The sequence below is a fragment of the Nansenia antarctica genome, assembly GCF_963989245.1.
Source record: "Nansenia antarctica genome assembly, chromosome: 19".
Lineage (NCBI taxonomy): Eukaryota > Metazoa > Chordata > Actinopteri > Argentiniformes > Microstomatidae > Nansenia > Nansenia antarctica.
Window position 1 is genome coordinate 14313653 of NC_137692.1, and position 17764 is coordinate 14331416.

The window sequence follows — 17764 nt, forward strand, 5'->3', positions numbered from 1 at the left end:
GCTCCCTCCTGCCTGTTTCTATCTATCCCAGCGTCATCTATCTGTTCTATCTATCTCTCCCAGCCCCTGTCCTGTCTGCGTCCCTCAATCTCAGCCTGGATCTTGTCCCCGGCAGATTTTGTCGCCTTTCACCACTTACCCACCTGACGGGCCTCGGGTGAGCAACACAGCCAATGTTTTATTAATGACCCCCAGGGGTCGGGTTACAGTGTAGGTATGGTTGAGAATGAACTATACTATCTTATTTGTGCACACAGGGACATGGGACAGGGAAAACACAGTAAATATTTGGCCTGTTTGTTATAGAGCCTATAAAGCAGTTCAAGGATACAAATAAAACGAGGAGACTGATCAAACGTGTGTGTTAATCTGATCTGAAGGCCGCAAATTGTCCTAGATCTACCTTGCAAGCCCCAGAGTCCGATAGTGATAGTGATCTGCCCCACTCTCCCACGGCGCCTGAAATATTTATCCGATCTGCCAACAAACACATACAGCAAAGATAATAATATTATGGTGGCAAAACAACCCCCTGGCACGTGCTAAGTGTCTCTCTTTTATTGGATGAAATAAAATAACGCCATGGATCGCAATGAGAAGGGCTGTGTCTTATTTCTAAACGTTTTTCTTACAATAGCCTATATGGTTCAGAGTCAGAGCTTCTATTGGCTGGCGGTTGACTGGGGATAGGCTGAGGATACGGTAGCCTATCATGATAAATTAAGCCTATCTGTTACTGACCCAGGGACAGGGGGCCAAACGTAACACTACACGACACAGCACGTGCAGAGAAAAATACAAATGTTCGTGGCTCACGTTGTAATAGGCCTACAACATCTGACGCGTCACCGGTAGCCTATTGTAAATTGTGGCTGTAAAATTTGTACCCGTCCAACTTTGATGAGGGTCAGCGCAACACAATCTTTTTAAAAACTCTTTTGGGGGTGGGGTTGGGGTGGGGTTGGGGTGGGGTTGGGGTGGGGTTCCACTTTAGGTCCTGTCTTGTGAATATGCATGTCTCAGGTGTATAAAGCCTCGGGTCATGGGGTTAGCTCTATAATTACAGTGAGCCCAGGAGAAAATGCATACAAATGAAACAGGCTTTTGATAATGACAAGAAAACAAACCCCCCGCAATAAACATCATTAAAAACCATCAATAAAAACCCACAAAGGAGAAATTACAATGAAGGATAATTACACTCGTATACATACTTTGTGAATGGCGTATCCAGCAGTAATGTGGTCATGCAGGTATTGTATTTTGGGTCACTGATGACAAGTTATATCAATAGTCTGTAGAAACTAGATAGATTAGATTAGATTAGAATAGGCAGCGAGGTAACCAGAACCCCCAGTGGTTTCTGGGCCATTGGGCAGTAGAGCTACATGAGACCTGTCTGTCTGCTGGAGACAGAAACCCAATCACCTCCACTCAGGTCTACAACCCACAGGACATGGGGGGGAGGAGAGAGGGAAAGAGAGAGAGAGAGAGATTCAAATCATATTCGATTTACCTGCCATATTCGATTTACCTGCCAAATGAAAGATTGTAGTTTGCAGATTGTAGTTTTGGGTCTATTCCATTGATTCAGTTGCACCATGCAGGCAAGCTCAGTCAAGCACAGCTAGAACCCAGGTTCTGCTGCTCAGACCCACTTCAGCTGTTGTCGTGCTACAGTGTTGCAGCACAAGGCTTAACATCAATAACTTAACGGTCCCTCTGTCCATCTCCTCTCCACAGTAATTATAGTAGTGACATGGACATTTATGTGACTGCTCAATGTCACATACATGGCAAGTAATAGACACAATCAACATATTGCTTTCTGCTCTGATTACCGTGTAGTTAGTCCAATGGGCCAGTGTACGTACACACATGAAACAACTAGCCAAGTCCCAGTATGACAGTTTCCTAATGAAGGCAGAGGGGTCATGGCTAAGTTTAAAGGATGATTGTTGATGTTTTAAGAAGCTCAGCTGGCAGACTGACACTGTGACATCATCCTCTAAAAGAGAGGGAATAGCAGCTTCTCATTCCATCTGCTCACTATTGTTGTATTGTCTTCTTTCTAAGAACAAAGGTTCAGTACAAAGAAGGATTGTGATCATTCATCTCCTCCACTTCACAGTCACACACACATACATGTGGGCAGACACCACACACACGCACACACACACGCGCACACAAACACACACGCACGCACGCACGCACACACACACACTTCCTCTGATCTCTTGTCAACACTTATTGGGCAGGTAAAGAGCTCAACAATTATCTCTAATTACGCTGTCTGGCATCCCCTCTCCTGGTCAACCAATAGGATGTCACCCCTCTCCTGGTCAACCAATAGGATGTCAATCATTCAACATGATTTCATTTGTATTCAAATCTGGACAGATATCATCAATGGACATTAACAAAACTTTATTTAAATGTTATACATAAAACTTTAGTTTGTTCTTTTTTCTTAGCTAAACAAGAAGTCATGTGTATTTTTTATTTTTTATAAAAAGAAACATTTTAAATATTAATAATTCTTATTTACAATTTTTCCAAACAGTACAGGAAATAATAACAATAACAACAACATTATCAATCATAAAAATGTTATAAAACATAAAACTTTCCATTTTGAAAATCTGTGAGCTGGGAATTCCAGAACGTTAGGATACAAAGTAGCGATGCGGAGCTGGTCTACATTCAGATAGGAACTGGGGTGCGTTCAACCAAACAGGCTGGGGGCTGACGGTTAGTCAGACCAGACCTGCAGAGATCTACAGTACCACGTGTGGCAAACATCTGCAGTAAGACGATAACAAATATCTGAAATATAGAAATACTGTGACCAGATTGATGACCAAATATCACTCAGTTGAACGCACCACAAGCTCATTAAGGTCACTGTTTACTAAAGGGTCTGGGCTGTGGAGAAAAGGTGTTGCCGTGTGTGTGTGTGTGTGTGTGTGTGAGTGTGTATGTTTATAGAGTAAGACGATGAGGCGTCGGCAGAGTGCATACATGTATGGAGCTTTTAAAAACAAACATTGTAACATGACAGTAGCCTGGCCTACTGGACGTCATCATAGGGACTACAGACTACAACAACCACGTCTACATACTCCACTTCCCATAATTCCCAGTTCCAATCCACACCTCGCTGCTTTCTCAAGGATGACTTTGTTGATGAAGAGACATTTTAGGGCAGCATGCTCCCCTGGGACCAGGCCATTTCCAGCATACCCTATTTGCTGTTCAGTGGGCACTGTGCCTTTCTGTCCCAGGTGGTCTTGTGTGAGGGATCTGGAGAAAGAGAGAGAGATTAATGAAAAGGTGCCACGGAGGAAACAAAAGGGTCTGCAGGTTGGAGGTTAACATATTCTATGGTTAGAATATTAAATACAATTGAGACTGTTTACCATTGAGATTGAGAACGTTTAGAACAGTTAATACCAGCACGATTTTTATGAAGACTATACAATAGAGTTGTGGTTCTAGAGTAGGGAAGAGAGTTGTGTTCTTCTACAGTGAGCTGCTTACACACCTGCTGGTTGGTGACAGTAGCCAGTTCTGTCAGCATGTCTCGGTAGTGAGCTCTCATCTCCTCTTGGTACTCAACCTGGTCCTCCTTTATCAGACGCTCGTTCACATCCAGCGCCTGGCCACACGCCTCTGCAAACTGCCTGTAGGGGGAGACACTGAGCTTTACTGCCTCTAGGGGGAGACACTGAGCTTTACTGCCTCTAGGGGGAGACACTGAGCTTTACTGCCTCTAGGGGGAGACACTGAGCTGTACTGCCTCTAGGGGGAGACACTGAGCTTTACTGCCTCTAGGGGGAGACACTGAGCTTTTCCTAGGGCATCTGTAATATCAGCAGCTGCACCATCTATAGTGGTTGGGACTAGAGTAGGACTAGTACTATATATATACACACTACAGTGGTTGGGACTAGAGTGGGACTAGTACTATATATATACACACTACAGTGGTTGGGACTAGAGTGGGACTCTCTAGTGCAGTGCCGTGTTCCGAGGGTGTGTAGACACCTCTAGTGTCGAGCTCTATATTGTAGTCCTAGTATGTGCTGAGGGAGTTGTGATGAATACCTGAATATCTCCTTGAGCAGTTTGACCTGGTTGTCAGGATACTTCTTGGCGTTTCTCTCCTCCAGGAAGGCCCGGGCGTATGCCATGGGTCCAACATTCACCTGGCAGGGAGGACAGGCTGCTTACTCACTACATTACTACAACATTACATTACTGTTCGTGACGTTAGAATTATAAGGTTCTATCTCAATTTAGTTTTTTTACATAATCTGATCCATTAGGTGTTTATTAATGCCTGTGTGGTGTTATTCTTAAAATGTTGACGTTTTTTGAGTTAGTAATTCATAAAATACAAAGGTTCCATCTCACAAAACATAATGGAATGTAAAAACTTTGACGGTCAATATCTCTGAACTACCCTAAACGGAGATAGATATAATTCTAAGCTCACAACATTACATTACTGTTGGCAATCAGTTCCAGGGATTTTAGTTCACGTGTGCGTGTGTGTGTGTGTGTGTGTGTGTGTGTGTGTGTGTGTGTGTGTGTGTGTGTGTGTGTGTGTGTGTGTGTGTGTGTGTGTGTGTGTGTGTGTGTGTGTGTGTGTGTGTGTGTGTGTGTGTGTGTGTGTGTGTGTGTGTGTGTGTGTGTGTGTGTGTGTGTGTGCGTGCGTGCGTGTGTGTGTGTGTGTGTGTGTGTGTGTGTACCTTAACACTAACGCTCCCTTGAAGTTTGAGCTGTAGCCGGATCATGTCCACCTCTTCCATGTTACAGAGCTGGTTGAGTTCAGACACCTTGCGGGACATCTCGTCTATGGCCACCTCTATGGGGTTCATCTCCACACTCTGCTGTTCAACCACCTGGATGCGCTTCTTCAGGTACGGGAAAGAGGAGCTTGCTGGGGGTTGGGGGAAAGAAACGATTAGTGTTGGGGGGGGTGGCGCTTTTCAATCTGGCAAGCAAACCAAAGCCATTGAAAATATTTTAGTTTCGGTAAACTGGTCAGTCGAGATTAGAGGTGTACAGAGACTGTATCTGTATCTGTTCAACCAACAAAATGATCTGTATCTGTATTCGGATTGAAGACCGGAAGTGGGCGTGGTTTATACCGGAAGTCACATTAAACATATTTTCTAACCTAATATTCATTGGCATTGGCAATGCAATTTTTGTGCCTTCAAAGCATACAATCGATTTTATATTGGCATATCATTAATTATTAAATATATTTCCACATCCTCATACTGTACATGTCATCTCTCTCTCTTTTTTTTGAGAGAGAGATTTGGAGATCCGGAGCTATTTAGAAAACATTCAGGGCTGGAGCCCCGGATACCCTGGCCTGATTATGTCACTGGCCTCATCTCATCCGTTTCCCCTGTTAACAGTAGGAAACAGCTGTTCTAACAGCTGTTAAACACCTACTCTAGAACGGCATGTTGTTAATTGGTTTGTTTTGGTGTAGATACGTTGCAGGTAGCCTATTATAATTTGCTGCACACTAAACATGTTGATGACTTTATAATAAAATATGTTTTAATTGCATAGAGAGAAGTGTGCAATATTAATATTTTCCTCTGATTATACTTTAAACAGAGATGTTATTACCTTATCTATTTTTCAGTATATTAGACTACTAGTCTTACTTTTAATAAGAAATTAACTGTCAGAAAGTGGCCATGGTCCTGAAGTTGATATTTGTTAAAACGCATTTTCCCCGTAGTTTACATTTCGATGATAACCCTGCATGCAGAATCACTTCCTCAACTGCATTGCCAATGTTAATGTAGCTAGCTAGTTTAGCTGTTGTACACTTACAACAACACACCAACACACCACCAACAATGCACACTTCGAGAACAGCATTGCAAGTGTAGCTTGAGTGCAGCGAGCTACAGCAATAACAGTTTAACCTTAAAGCCCAACAACATGGATTTTTTTTACATGGTTTTCACTCCAAGTTCAATCTGCAATCAAGTGTCATGGGCTCAATACATTAAAAAATGTGCTCCGCATGTTTTCAATTGTACAACGCTATTCGCTCAGGAAGGCCTCCAAGATCTCCAGGGACCCGACCCACCCTGGGTACGAACACTTTACCAGGCTGCCCTCGAAAAGGCGGTTCAGGTCCCTGGCCGCAAGGACAAACAGACTGAAGAACAGCTTCTACCACAGGGCCATCCAGGCCCTGAACACAGCAAAGACCTAAGTTCTGGGCCCTGGACAGTCTGGACGGATTGATGGCAGCTGCTGGACTGAAAAAATCAGGTGTAGTGCTGAGGCACAAACATGTACATTTCAAGCCTGCAAACTGTGACACTTTAAATAAATGTGAAATAATACTATTGTGCAATATGACAACCCTAGTCGTCTATCTGTACAGTATAGTACAGTGGATAGTGTACATAGCCTTTATTTATGTAAACCAGCTCCTTCCCTTCTTGTGCTTTTTTTTTTTTAAGTTTTCTTTTTTTTTTTCCTTTCCTAACACCAGGGGAGCCACCCCTCCTAAATTTCGTTGTTTGGTACCTGTACTGTAGCAATGACAATAAAGTCCATTAATTCATTAATTCATTCATTCATTCATTCATTCTATTAGCTACAAGACATTCACAAAAAGCATTCTAGGATACGAACACAGTGGTTGCTGTGGAGCCTCGGTGGCAGAAGGCTGAAACCCGCCTCACCTGACCCAGCAAGCAGCTGACACAGGGTACACTCAACCGCTTGTGTGGCCAAGTGTAACGCCTGGACAAAACACTATAATATGGTGATATTATGTGGTTCTAGCCCGGCCTCTCTCACTGCAACATTCCTCGCATTGGCCGAAACAAATATCAAAAGATAACAAATATTTTTTAATCTCACCGATTTTAAATCGTCACATATTCGTTTTTTTTGCGAATAATAACAAGTAACTTCCAGTAGAATTTGTATCTGTTTCCATCACATTATTTGTGTTTTCCCAGAATAACGTATTGGTATTCGGGTACATCCCTAGTAGAGATTGTATCTGAGAGATGTAAGAGGGGAATATACTGTATACTAATATACAATGTAGTGCAGAGGTCAGTATACTGGTTAGACTGTTCTCCTGGTACATGTACTGGTCAGTGTATTGGACATGCTGGTATACGTACTGGTCAGTGTGTTGGATATGCTGGTATACGTACTGGTCAGTATGGTGCGTCTCTTGCACTGCTCTTCCACGTCTCCGTGTTTCTTCCCTGACAACGTGAACGGAGTCTCGAACACGAAGCGCCTGATGTTGTGATGTCGCTCAAAGTCCGTCCTCTTGTCCTGTTGCTCCTTGTTGTCAAAGTAGGGCACTACGTAGGTCACCTGGATGTAGGCGTACTTGGGGTCCAGATCCTTGGGGTTTACCTGGACAGGTATCACATGACACCATCATGACATCATCAGTCCACAGTTTGATTACCATGTCTACAACGGTCATGAGGTCAGTGTCGATCTATGTTCCAGTGGTCAACATAGTCTATATACTGTATACTTTACTACTGTTGCATTCCAGTGGTCAACACTGCTGATAGCAGTCCACATAAGGTACTACTGTTATGTTCCAACTACTGTTATACTATCAGTTTGATATACAGGGGATGTATTTTGGGATACCGTACCAATGGTTCCGACTCACCTTGTTGGAGTCCTGGATCACCTTGACATTGTCAGCTCCAAATTTGTCAGAGTAGAGCTTCAATAACCTCTGGGAGATCTCTGACAGACCCGTCAGCTTGGGCTCTTTGTAGATGAACTCCTTGCTCTCCTCTTCCTCAAAGAAACCCTGTCACAACACTAGGAATCAGAGACTGTGTGTGTATGTGTGTGTGTGTGTGTGTGTGTGTGTGTGTGTGTGTGTGTGTGTGTAACTGGTGTACAGTAGGTAACTATTGGGTGGTGTGTGAATAGTGAGTGTCTGTGTCTTTTGTTTTCGAACTGTGACCTTCTAATGAATACGTCTAGAGTGGTGTTGCTGGGTTACCACAAACACATATTGTCAGACTGTTAAAACAAAGTTTTGATTAAATATACACTGAGAAGATGCCAACGTTACACTCTGGGTGAAGCTGGGGTCAGGGGCCATTCTCAAAGCACCATGGGCAAAAAGTCAGTGGGTTATCTCTCATATACCAGAGGTATCATACAAACAGATAATCAATATGTATGCCGAGCAGACATGTTGTCATGGTGACATATTAGTCAAGTTATTAGTAAAGGAGCTGGGAGGTGACAGAGTGCTAGGAAAGAAAAAGATGACAAAAAAAGAGAAAACTTACCACAGCCTTGATAACAAATAACATCAAAAGGAAGAAAAGAGCAGACGGAGGGAATCAAAGAGACTAAAAAGATGAATCTGAAAACTCGACTAACCCTGATTACAACTCCACCACTATCTCTCCTCGACTAACCCTGATTACAACTCCACCACTATCTCTCCTCGACTAACCCTGATTACAACTCCACCACTATCTCTCCTAGACTAACCCTAACCCTGATCCACTCTTACTGAGAGATGAGACAAAAAGTATTCGGCCTCTTCATAGCCAAGCCCGACCAGCTTAGTGTATGTGAGCTGTAGCATGTATGTGAGTTGTGTAGGTTTGTCATGTATATGTGTGACCCGTTCTAGTCTTTTGGTCCGCATATCGGCAACCAATCAAAATGTTCAGACTTTTCTACACAAACACAACTAAGTTTCAACGTTGTTGAGAATCCCAACACAAACTCGCTAGTCAAGCCAAAATACTGCATCGCGATGGATTCGGTGAGTAATCCCCCACTGCTACCTAGTTAACTAGAACACTACTTTACATTGTTAGCAGGCTCACAAAACAAGCTGTGTTAGTTGACTAGTGATGTGTCGTTGATTTTCAAGAAACGCGGAAATGTATTCACGTTTTTCAAAAGAAAAGTCGGATCATTACATCAGATCCCGACATGCGGACCAAAGCATTGGAATGTGACGCATATGTAGGCCTGTGTTTAGACCACTCACCTGGCCGTAGAAAGCCACCCTGTAATATCGACCAAACAGACGCTTCTCACAGTTCACCACCTCGGTCACCTTCAGGTAGGAACGATGGATGTCATAGTAGAGCTCCGACAACCTCTGTAGGTCACACAAACACAACCACACACACACACACACACACACACACACACACACACACACAGTCAGTCAGTCAGTCAGTCAGTCAGTCAAAACAGCAACCATCCTCCGCTGTGACCAGGGAAACAGAACATGACGTCAATCACCTTAAAGTCCCGCCTCTTCTCAAAGACGGCAATGACGGGCTTGTTGATGTCGGCGATGAGCTCATGTCTCTCGGACTTCCACAGGTAGTCCACACACAGCTCCAACTGCTCTACAAGAGTGTCCTGAACACACAGACGATTAGTCTACACACAGCTCCAAGTCAACTCTGTGTGTGTGTGTGTGTGCGTGAATGCAGTACCTCAGTGTAGGGGGTGTCCTGTGTCCCTGAATCTTCCTTCATGGCGCCCTCCTCCTTCACATTGGGGCTGATACACATGAATGCCGCCCAGCCCATGGAGAAGGACGCTGAGGTCAGACACAGGAAGTGTCAGTTAGTTAGCAGCTCAAAGGACATCCGTTTTGTGAGGATGGTAAACATTTCATTCTTTAAAAACTGATCGTATGAAGCTATAATACATTATTTCATTTGATGTTACTATGTGTAACAAAATGCTAAATTGATAATTGTCTATACCTATTCGTTTCTCTGTCAACTCAGACTTGTCATGACACTATCACTTCATTGGTTGGTAATTCTGTTTATTTGTCAAACAGGCGCAGAAACCACCAACAACAAGAAATGTCATCTCCGACACCACAAGCCAGCATGCACATAAAAGCTGCGCTGCTCTAAAGCCACTAAGATCTTTTTTTCACATTGAAGTCAATGTTCCCACCGAGAACTATACAATACAATATAATCATCCAATATGTCAAACTTCACCTGGTACCCATGAACACACATACAATACATAGTCACTTTTGAGGAAAATTATGTTTTTGCCTAAATATCATATATTCTAGATTTGGTTCAGTTTATTCCGTTTTTCTCAACACTTGAAAATACGACTTAAGCCAGTATTTTAAGAAGATGACGACAGAATAATACTGAACAAAATCTAGAATATATGATCTTTAGGCAAAAACACGATTTTCCTCAAAAGTGACGTTTAAGCCATTATTTTAAGAAGGTGACGACATGATACACTTCACTCCATCTCCGGCCCACCGCCCTCCCCGGGACCACTCACTGTCTGTATCTCGGGGGGTTAGTACAGGGGTGGGGCTACAGTTAAACACACTGGCCCCTTCTGGACACACACGGGACCCCCTGGCCTGGTCAGCTCTCCAGTAGCCTGTTATAAGAGGAGGGGGGGACAGGGAGGAGGAGGGAGGGGAGGAGGAGGAGAATGAGGAGAAGAGAGGATGAGGAGGGAGGAAGAGGAGGAGAATGAGATGAAGAGAGGAGGAAGAGGAAGAGGAGAATGAGGAGAAGAGAGGAGGAGGAGGAGGAAGGAGGAGGAGGAGGAGGAAGGATTGATTGATTGATTTACACAGTTTACCACCACCGCCTTCTGCCTTTTAACTGTATAACAATCTAGGGAGTCAGCTGTATAGACATGCTGTCACATGAAGAGATGGACAGGCAGAGAGAGATGATGCTCTATGATGATGCAAGCCAGCCAACACACACTGGGAAGCACACGAGCAGAGGGAAACACTATGTACCCATGTCAAAGTGGAGTGAATCTCACTCGCAATTTGTTTCAATAAGAGAGTAAAAGGAAAAAATACCCACAAACACATGCATGCACGTACGCACACCACACACACACACACACACACACACACACACACACACACACACACACACACACACACACACACACACATACATACATACACACACACACACATACACACACACACATACACACACACACACACACACACACACACACAGCAGAAAGACTAGCCATAAGAACAAAGCGAAAGCTGATGATGTCACACATGCTGCCAGCCATCGTTGGTAGGGGCCATCCTGAAGGCTTAAAGAGTTTATGAGTCTCCACACATTACAGCATACACACACACACACACACACACACACACACACACACACACACACACACACACACACACACTCACACACGGAGAGAAGATGCAGTGGTCAGGGTGGCTCACCTCTCCTCTTAAGGGACTCAGCGATCAGGGCTGAGATGTGGATGTAGCACATAGCCGCCTAGGGGACAGACAGACAGAGAGAGACAGAGACAGAGAGAGACAGAGACAGAGAGAGAGACAGAGAGAGAACATTTTAAACAAAAAAAAGTGAAATTCCAATTCCTATTGGGGGAAAATCACACTGCTCCAAATTGGCAGCCAGGTACATGGCTTGCTGCCACTACATTAGGGACAGCTTGTGGTACAACTAACTAACAACGAACTAACTTGAAACAAAACCAGTAGCCTACTAGTAGGAGTTGTTTTTGTAACCACTGCTAATATTGTTACTGCTATGTTACTGTTTTTGTTAATTCTATATCATAATTTCCCTTTCTGTCATTGTTGATTGATAAGTTCCTATATGTATGTAAGATGTCTTACCATGTCTATAAAGCTTAGTGAATTGTTATTGAATTGAGAGAGAGAGAGAGAGAGAGAGAGAGAGAGAGAGAGAGAGAGAGAGAGAGAGAGAGAGAGAGAGAGAGAGAGAGAGAGAGAGAGAGAGAGAGAGAGAGTGAGTGTGTGAGACATTACTATTACTTAAATGTGTATTGGGCACTTTAAGCTGCACACATATACTGTACCATACCTGTCTATCTACAGCATTTATCTATCTATCTAACTAACCATGCCCCTATATATAATATATATATTTGGGGGACATATATTAATATATATATATATATTAACCCTGACCCCCCATTACATGTGGCTAGCACCCCTATTGGATCAGTGCCCAGTCCTAAGTAAGTAGCCTTGAGAACCGATGGTTCTGGAGAAGCTGTACGAAACACGCTGTCTCAGGAGGGCCTCCAAGATCTCCAAGGACCCGACCCACCCTGGGCACGAACACTTTGTCAAGCTGCCCTCGAACAGGAGGTACAGGACCCCGGCCGCTAAGACAAACAGACTGAAGAACTGCTTCTACCACAGGGCCGTCAAGGCCCTGAACACAGAAAAGGCCTAAGTTCTGGGCCCAGGACAAGTCCGGACGGATTGTAATGGCAGCTAGTGCTGAGGCACAAACATGTACATTTTCAAGCCTGCAAACTGTGACACTTTAAAAAAAATGTGAAAAAATACTTTCTTGTGCAATATGACAACCCTAGTTGACTATCTGTGCAGTATAGTACAGTGGATTGTGTACATAGCCTCTATTGATGTAAACCAGCTCTTTATCTTCTTGTGATTTTATGCATCTATGCTTTTTCCAAAATGTGTTTCTTTTTCCTTTCTTAAACACCAGGGGAGCCTCCCCCTCCTAAATTTCGTTGTTTGGTACCTGTACTGTAACAATGACAAATAAAGTCTATCTATCTATCTAATGGCCCATAGGGCAGGAGCCTATCTGCTGTTTCCTGAGGCAGCTTGATGTACAAGTACGCCCCCTGGACAAGACGCTGGTATGTCGCAGGGTCTTACACCCAATCCAACCCTTAATGCTGAGTGCCAAGCAGGGAGGCATCGGGTACCATATGTTATAGTTATTTGTTGCCAGTTTACATTAGGGATGCAACCTCAGCAAATATGTTCAAGTCAAGACTAAAAACCCATCTTTTTAATATTGCCTTTAAATGACTAAATAATTTAATTAAGATTCTAAAAACCCATCCTTTTAATATTGCATTTAAGTTACAAAATAATAAAATTAAGATTATATAATGATTAAAGCACTTTGAGCTGCAACGTTTGCAGGAAAAGCGCTATACAAATAAAGTTATTATTATTATTATTATTATTATTATTATTATTATTATTATTATTATTATTATAGTCTTTGGTATGACTCGACTGGGAGTCGAACTCACGACCTCCCAATCTCAGGGCGGGCACTCTAAGCGCAAGGCCACTGAGCTGGTCCAGTCCTAACCCTACTGGAACTCCTGTGAGTGTCGTACCTCAGAGAGGTCCCCGTTGCGGACGTGGATCTTGGCCATGCTCTCCAGCCAGGTGCGTCGGAGCTCAGGCGTGCTGGCGTAGGAGTTGGCCAGGCTGTACTGGAGGTCCACCAGCATCTCCGGGTCCTTCTCGTGTTCCTTCATCTGAGCCGTGGCCATCAGAACCGTACGGATCCGCTTGGTCAGGTCCTTCACCTCAGCAGGGAACGCTGTGTTCTAGGACACATGGCGAGGCAAAGCCAAGGTTATTTGTACAGCACATTTCAAGTGCTTTACATATAGCATTAAAAAAAATACAGAAAAAGAAGGATAGTAAGAAATAAAAAAATGACAAGAATAGATACATATATCTAGATTTATTTTTATTTTTATAATTTAACAATATAATATGACATGTGAGTGTGCAGGTACTGCGTCTGTCCTTAGCCGCTATCTTGCGCGATACGGCGTGTGAGATCGCAGTGTAAAATGACACATTTGATACATGATGGGAATATCACACGTCAACCTCACGACCCCGTGGCATTTAGTTTTAATGTATACTTGTGTATCTGTATACATATGATGCTATATACTGTAATGTGTAGGCTTCTATTTTGTTGTTCTATGTTGTCTGCAACTGTGTGTGTGGCTATTTTGGCTAGCTATCTCTTTCTTTCTGCTATTTTGGCTAGGTATCTCTTTCTTTTGGCTATTTTGGCTAGGTAGTTCTAAAGGTAACAGTTGGTTCTCAGCTCTCACCCTCAGCGGTGCGTCTCCGTTTGCAAAGTTGTTGATGATGGCCAGAGACTGTTGGAAGCGAGAGCCCCCGATCCCTGCGTCTGCTATCAGCTGACTCACTGCCTTGATCAGCTGGACAGGAGGAGGGGAGGGGGGGGAGGAGAGGATGAACGGTAAGAAGGAAAGAAGAGGTCATACTCAAACTTGTGGGCGCACACGCACACACACGCACACACACACACGCGCACACGCACACGCACACGCACACGCACACGCGCACACACACACACACACACACACACACACACACTGACCTGCAGGTGAGAGCGGACTATGGACTTGCCCTTAGCGAACTCAAAGTTCTTCCTCATGAAGACGTAGAGCAGAGCAGAGGCTTCGGTCTGCGTGCTGCTGGACCGGTGGTTACAACACTTCAGTATCTCATAACACAGACTCCCACACAGGTCCGCTTTGCCCAGGAAGAAGGCAGAGGGGAACTAGAGAGGGGGGAGAAATATATAAATAGATAGATAGATGTGTGTATGTGCGTGTGTGTGCACGTGTGTGTGTGTGCGTACGTGTGTGTGTGCGTGTACCTTCTGTATAAAGAGCCTCAAGGAAGCAAACACATGAGTGAGGGTGGCTGTTGATTGGTTGATCTGGAAGAACAGCAGGTAGGTGTCGAAGACTTTCTTCATCAGCGGGTTCTGCCCCTCGTCATGTAGGAGCTGTTTCTATGACAACACAAACACACACATATTACTAACCAGATCAAGCCAAACTTAGCATATATATTTATATATACATATACTGTATATATATATATATATATATATATATAGCATATTTGTGTCACGTTCTAATGCTTTGGTCCGCATATCGGGATCCGATGTAATGATCAGACTTTTCTTTCGAAAAATGTGAATACATTTCCACGTTGTTGAAAATCAATAATAATAAGAATAATAATAACGTTTTATTTGTATAGCGCTTTTCCTGCAAACGATGCAGCTCAAAGTGCTCCACTCTCCGCTCAATGACACACTCGCAAGTAAACTAACACAGCTTGTTTTGTGAGCCTGCTAACAGTGTAAAGTAGTGTTCTAGTTAACTAGGTAGCAGTGGGGATTACTCACCCAATCCATTTTGTTGCAGAACTTTGGCTTGACTAGCGAGTTTGTGCTGTGATTCTCAACAACGTTAACACGTAGTTTCCGTGTTTCAAAATAAAAGTCAGAATATTTTGATTGGTTGCCGATATGCGGACCACAAAAGACTAGAACGTGTCACATTTCCTAAACGGATGCAATAAAATGCAGTTGACAGGAAAAATAAAATAAAACAGCTGTGTATTATGTTCAATAAAGAACCAAACACCCTAGTGTAGCAGTGTTGGGTGTAGCTGGATAGTTGTCTTACCTTGTGGTGATGTGTGAAGAGTCCCAGGACATCCAGCACTGTTAAAGCCACCTCAGTAGAAAGGTTCGCCTCGATGTCCGTAGGGCTGAGAGTGTCTCCCTCGGGGATGTTCCCATCTGAGGGAGAGGGACAGAGGACAGATAATACAGCTACCAAAAGCACGCACACGCACACTCACACACACACACACTCACACTCGCACCCACACTCACATACTATCACACACAATATCACAGCACTGACCGACCAAACATTACCTCAAACAGGCTGGATATCTGAGAGAGAGGGACAAAGAACAGATAATACAGCTACCAAAAGCACGCACACGCACACTCACACACACACACTCACACTCGCACCCACACTCACGTACTATCACACACTATATCACAGCACTGACCGACCAAACATGACCTCAAACTAGGCTGGATAGACTACAAACCTTACGCAACAGTGAATGGGAGTCATACCTGTCCAGTATGTGCAGCGGTTTAGGGTTGCTGTGTGTGTGTGTGTGTGTTACCTGTTTCCATCATGTGCAGCAGCTTGGGATTGTTCAGGGCGTTTTTGGTCCTGATGATGGGCATGGTCTGGGAACGGGCGTGGCGGTGGGTGTGGCCGTCCTGTCCCCCAGATAACATCCTAGGAGGGGCGGACGAGGGCAACAGGTTATAGAGTAGACGCCCTAGATACATCCAGTGGTTCTACACTGAAGGTGAATAATCTGACAGAGCTACAACTGTAGTTAAAGTTGTTCTGCTTCTAGTTCTGTACCACATAGTAATAGTTGTTGTTGTTGTTGTTGTTGTTAGACTTGTTGTTACACTGGGGGATACAGACAGACTAGTCAATCACATGGGGGCACAGACACAGGCTAGCTAATAACAGAGCACCACACGTATGGTACAGGTGCATGCAGGGAAAACAGAGCTATACTCGGTCACGTGACCACTGACAGTGTAACCATGGAGATGCTCATGGTTGCACTGTTGAGGCCAAAAAAATCAAGACAAGACTAATGATGGAACATGATGAACTACTCTCTCAACAGACAGGTAGTAGGCTAACTACGCTACCTAGAGGTGCTCCTGTAGTCTACCTGTACGTACTATTCAGCCCGGGTCTACTCATCCTGTAATGCAACAGTATGAACATAATGGGCCCCAATTGGCCTCCACTAAAGAGCCTTTATGCAGGTCTCCAGCATTGAGTGAGTGGGAAAAACTGAATATAACATGAAGACGTTGTCCTCGCCAATCTCGCCATTGTCCTCGCCAAACAGGATTTCATGTGAATGTTTCTCACAATACAGTTGCAAGCAAGTTGGGGCTCAATGTGTGTGTTTTCCAAGTAGCCTACATGAAGCCCTGTTGTCCAGCTCACAACTGTATGAAGGGTCTGTATGTGCTCCCGCTATATACTCTAGAGGAGGTCTATGTGTTAAACTAGAACAGCCATGTGTGGGGTCATTTGACCAAGTGAGTAAAAAATGTTTTATACCTTTGCACTCAATCAAATTTCAGGACCCTCCTTTCATGAGTTTTCCTAGATAAGTGCATTTTACCGCCCAGTATCCTTACATTTTCAAAATCACATCAGAATAAGCTAGTATAAAGCTATTTTGCAGTTTTTCTATGTAGGAGGCAGGCTAATTTACAAGAGGCGCCATCTAGTGATCTCTGTGTGTGAGTAGCAGATTCCCATTCTAAAGACTACGGTCATTTGACCAAAGAGGCGGCGCTAAGAGTTGGTGAAATAGGCGCGGCTGTCCTTAGTGTTAATGCTGTGTGAAGCACAGCTCCTGTGGTGAGTGTCGAAGGCAGGTGGCCCTCTGGTGTTTTACCATTGTGGGAGGAGACCAGAGGAGGGGGTAGGGCCATGGGCGTGGCCGGTGCCAGTGCTCTGATTGGCCTGAGCCAACTTTACTGCTGCTGCTAACTTCCTGTCCACAAGCCAACGACATCAGCGTTAACCAGACCTTCATTATCATTATCATCATCATCATGATCATAGTCATCATCATAGTTCACCAGCATGGTAAGAGCCAGAGAGGGAGCAGCAAGCCGAGCAGAGAGAGGTCAGAGGTCACAGCCAGGCAGGGGGGTTAGTGGCGTTGGTTACGGTACATAAAAGACTGTTTCAGTGTTAGTTTGAAGGGGAATCCTAATTTTTCCAACTCTTCTATGTACATTCTTCAGCAAGACAAAAATGGCCTGTAATAATGGTTCCTGCAAATCACCATTGTTGTCTGGGTTAGAATGTGACGCCACTGGTTGGACTTTAAAGACTTACTCGATGATTTATGATGGAGAGTTAATGCCAGTGAGTGACAGCTGTCATATTGTAATATTTGCCGACAACTGAAAGATGCACCGTACTCCTGTTGTTACACGTGTCA

The 17764-nt window shown here is 44.0% G+C and overlaps 1 protein-coding gene across 1 annotated transcript in view; it reads right to left on the reverse strand.

Annotated features, from left to right (window-relative positions):
- Positions 1–3184: 3184 nt before the first annotated feature.
- The window catches only part of LOC308173904 (dedicator of cytokinesis protein 10-like), a gene marked incomplete at its 5' end in the record, with an annotated part of 24163 nt that continues 9583 nt past the window's right edge, over positions 3185–17764 (reverse strand). The window contains 18 exons of the mRNA XM_080548957.1: positions 3185–3303; positions 3545–3683; positions 4108–4208; positions 4755–4945; positions 7221–7431; positions 7703–7849; positions 9062–9175; positions 9322–9444; positions 9522–9628; positions 10354–10458; positions 11288–11345; positions 13228–13443; positions 13969–14079; positions 14262–14444; positions 14544–14681; positions 15367–15482; positions 15890–16008; positions 17210–17308. Of these exons, the coding sequence (XP_080405083.1) occupies positions 3256–3303; positions 3545–3683; positions 4108–4208; positions 4755–4945; positions 7221–7431; positions 7703–7849; positions 9062–9175; positions 9322–9444; positions 9522–9628; positions 10354–10458; positions 11288–11345; positions 13228–13443; positions 13969–14079; positions 14262–14444; positions 14544–14681; positions 15367–15482; positions 15890–16008; positions 17210–17308 (2326 nt within the window). The 3' untranslated portion in view covers positions 3185–3255. The remainder of the gene's footprint in view (positions 3304–3544; positions 3684–4107; positions 4209–4754; positions 4946–7220; positions 7432–7702; positions 7850–9061; positions 9176–9321; positions 9445–9521; positions 9629–10353; positions 10459–11287; positions 11346–13227; positions 13444–13968; positions 14080–14261; positions 14445–14543; positions 14682–15366; positions 15483–15889; positions 16009–17209; positions 17309–17764) is intronic.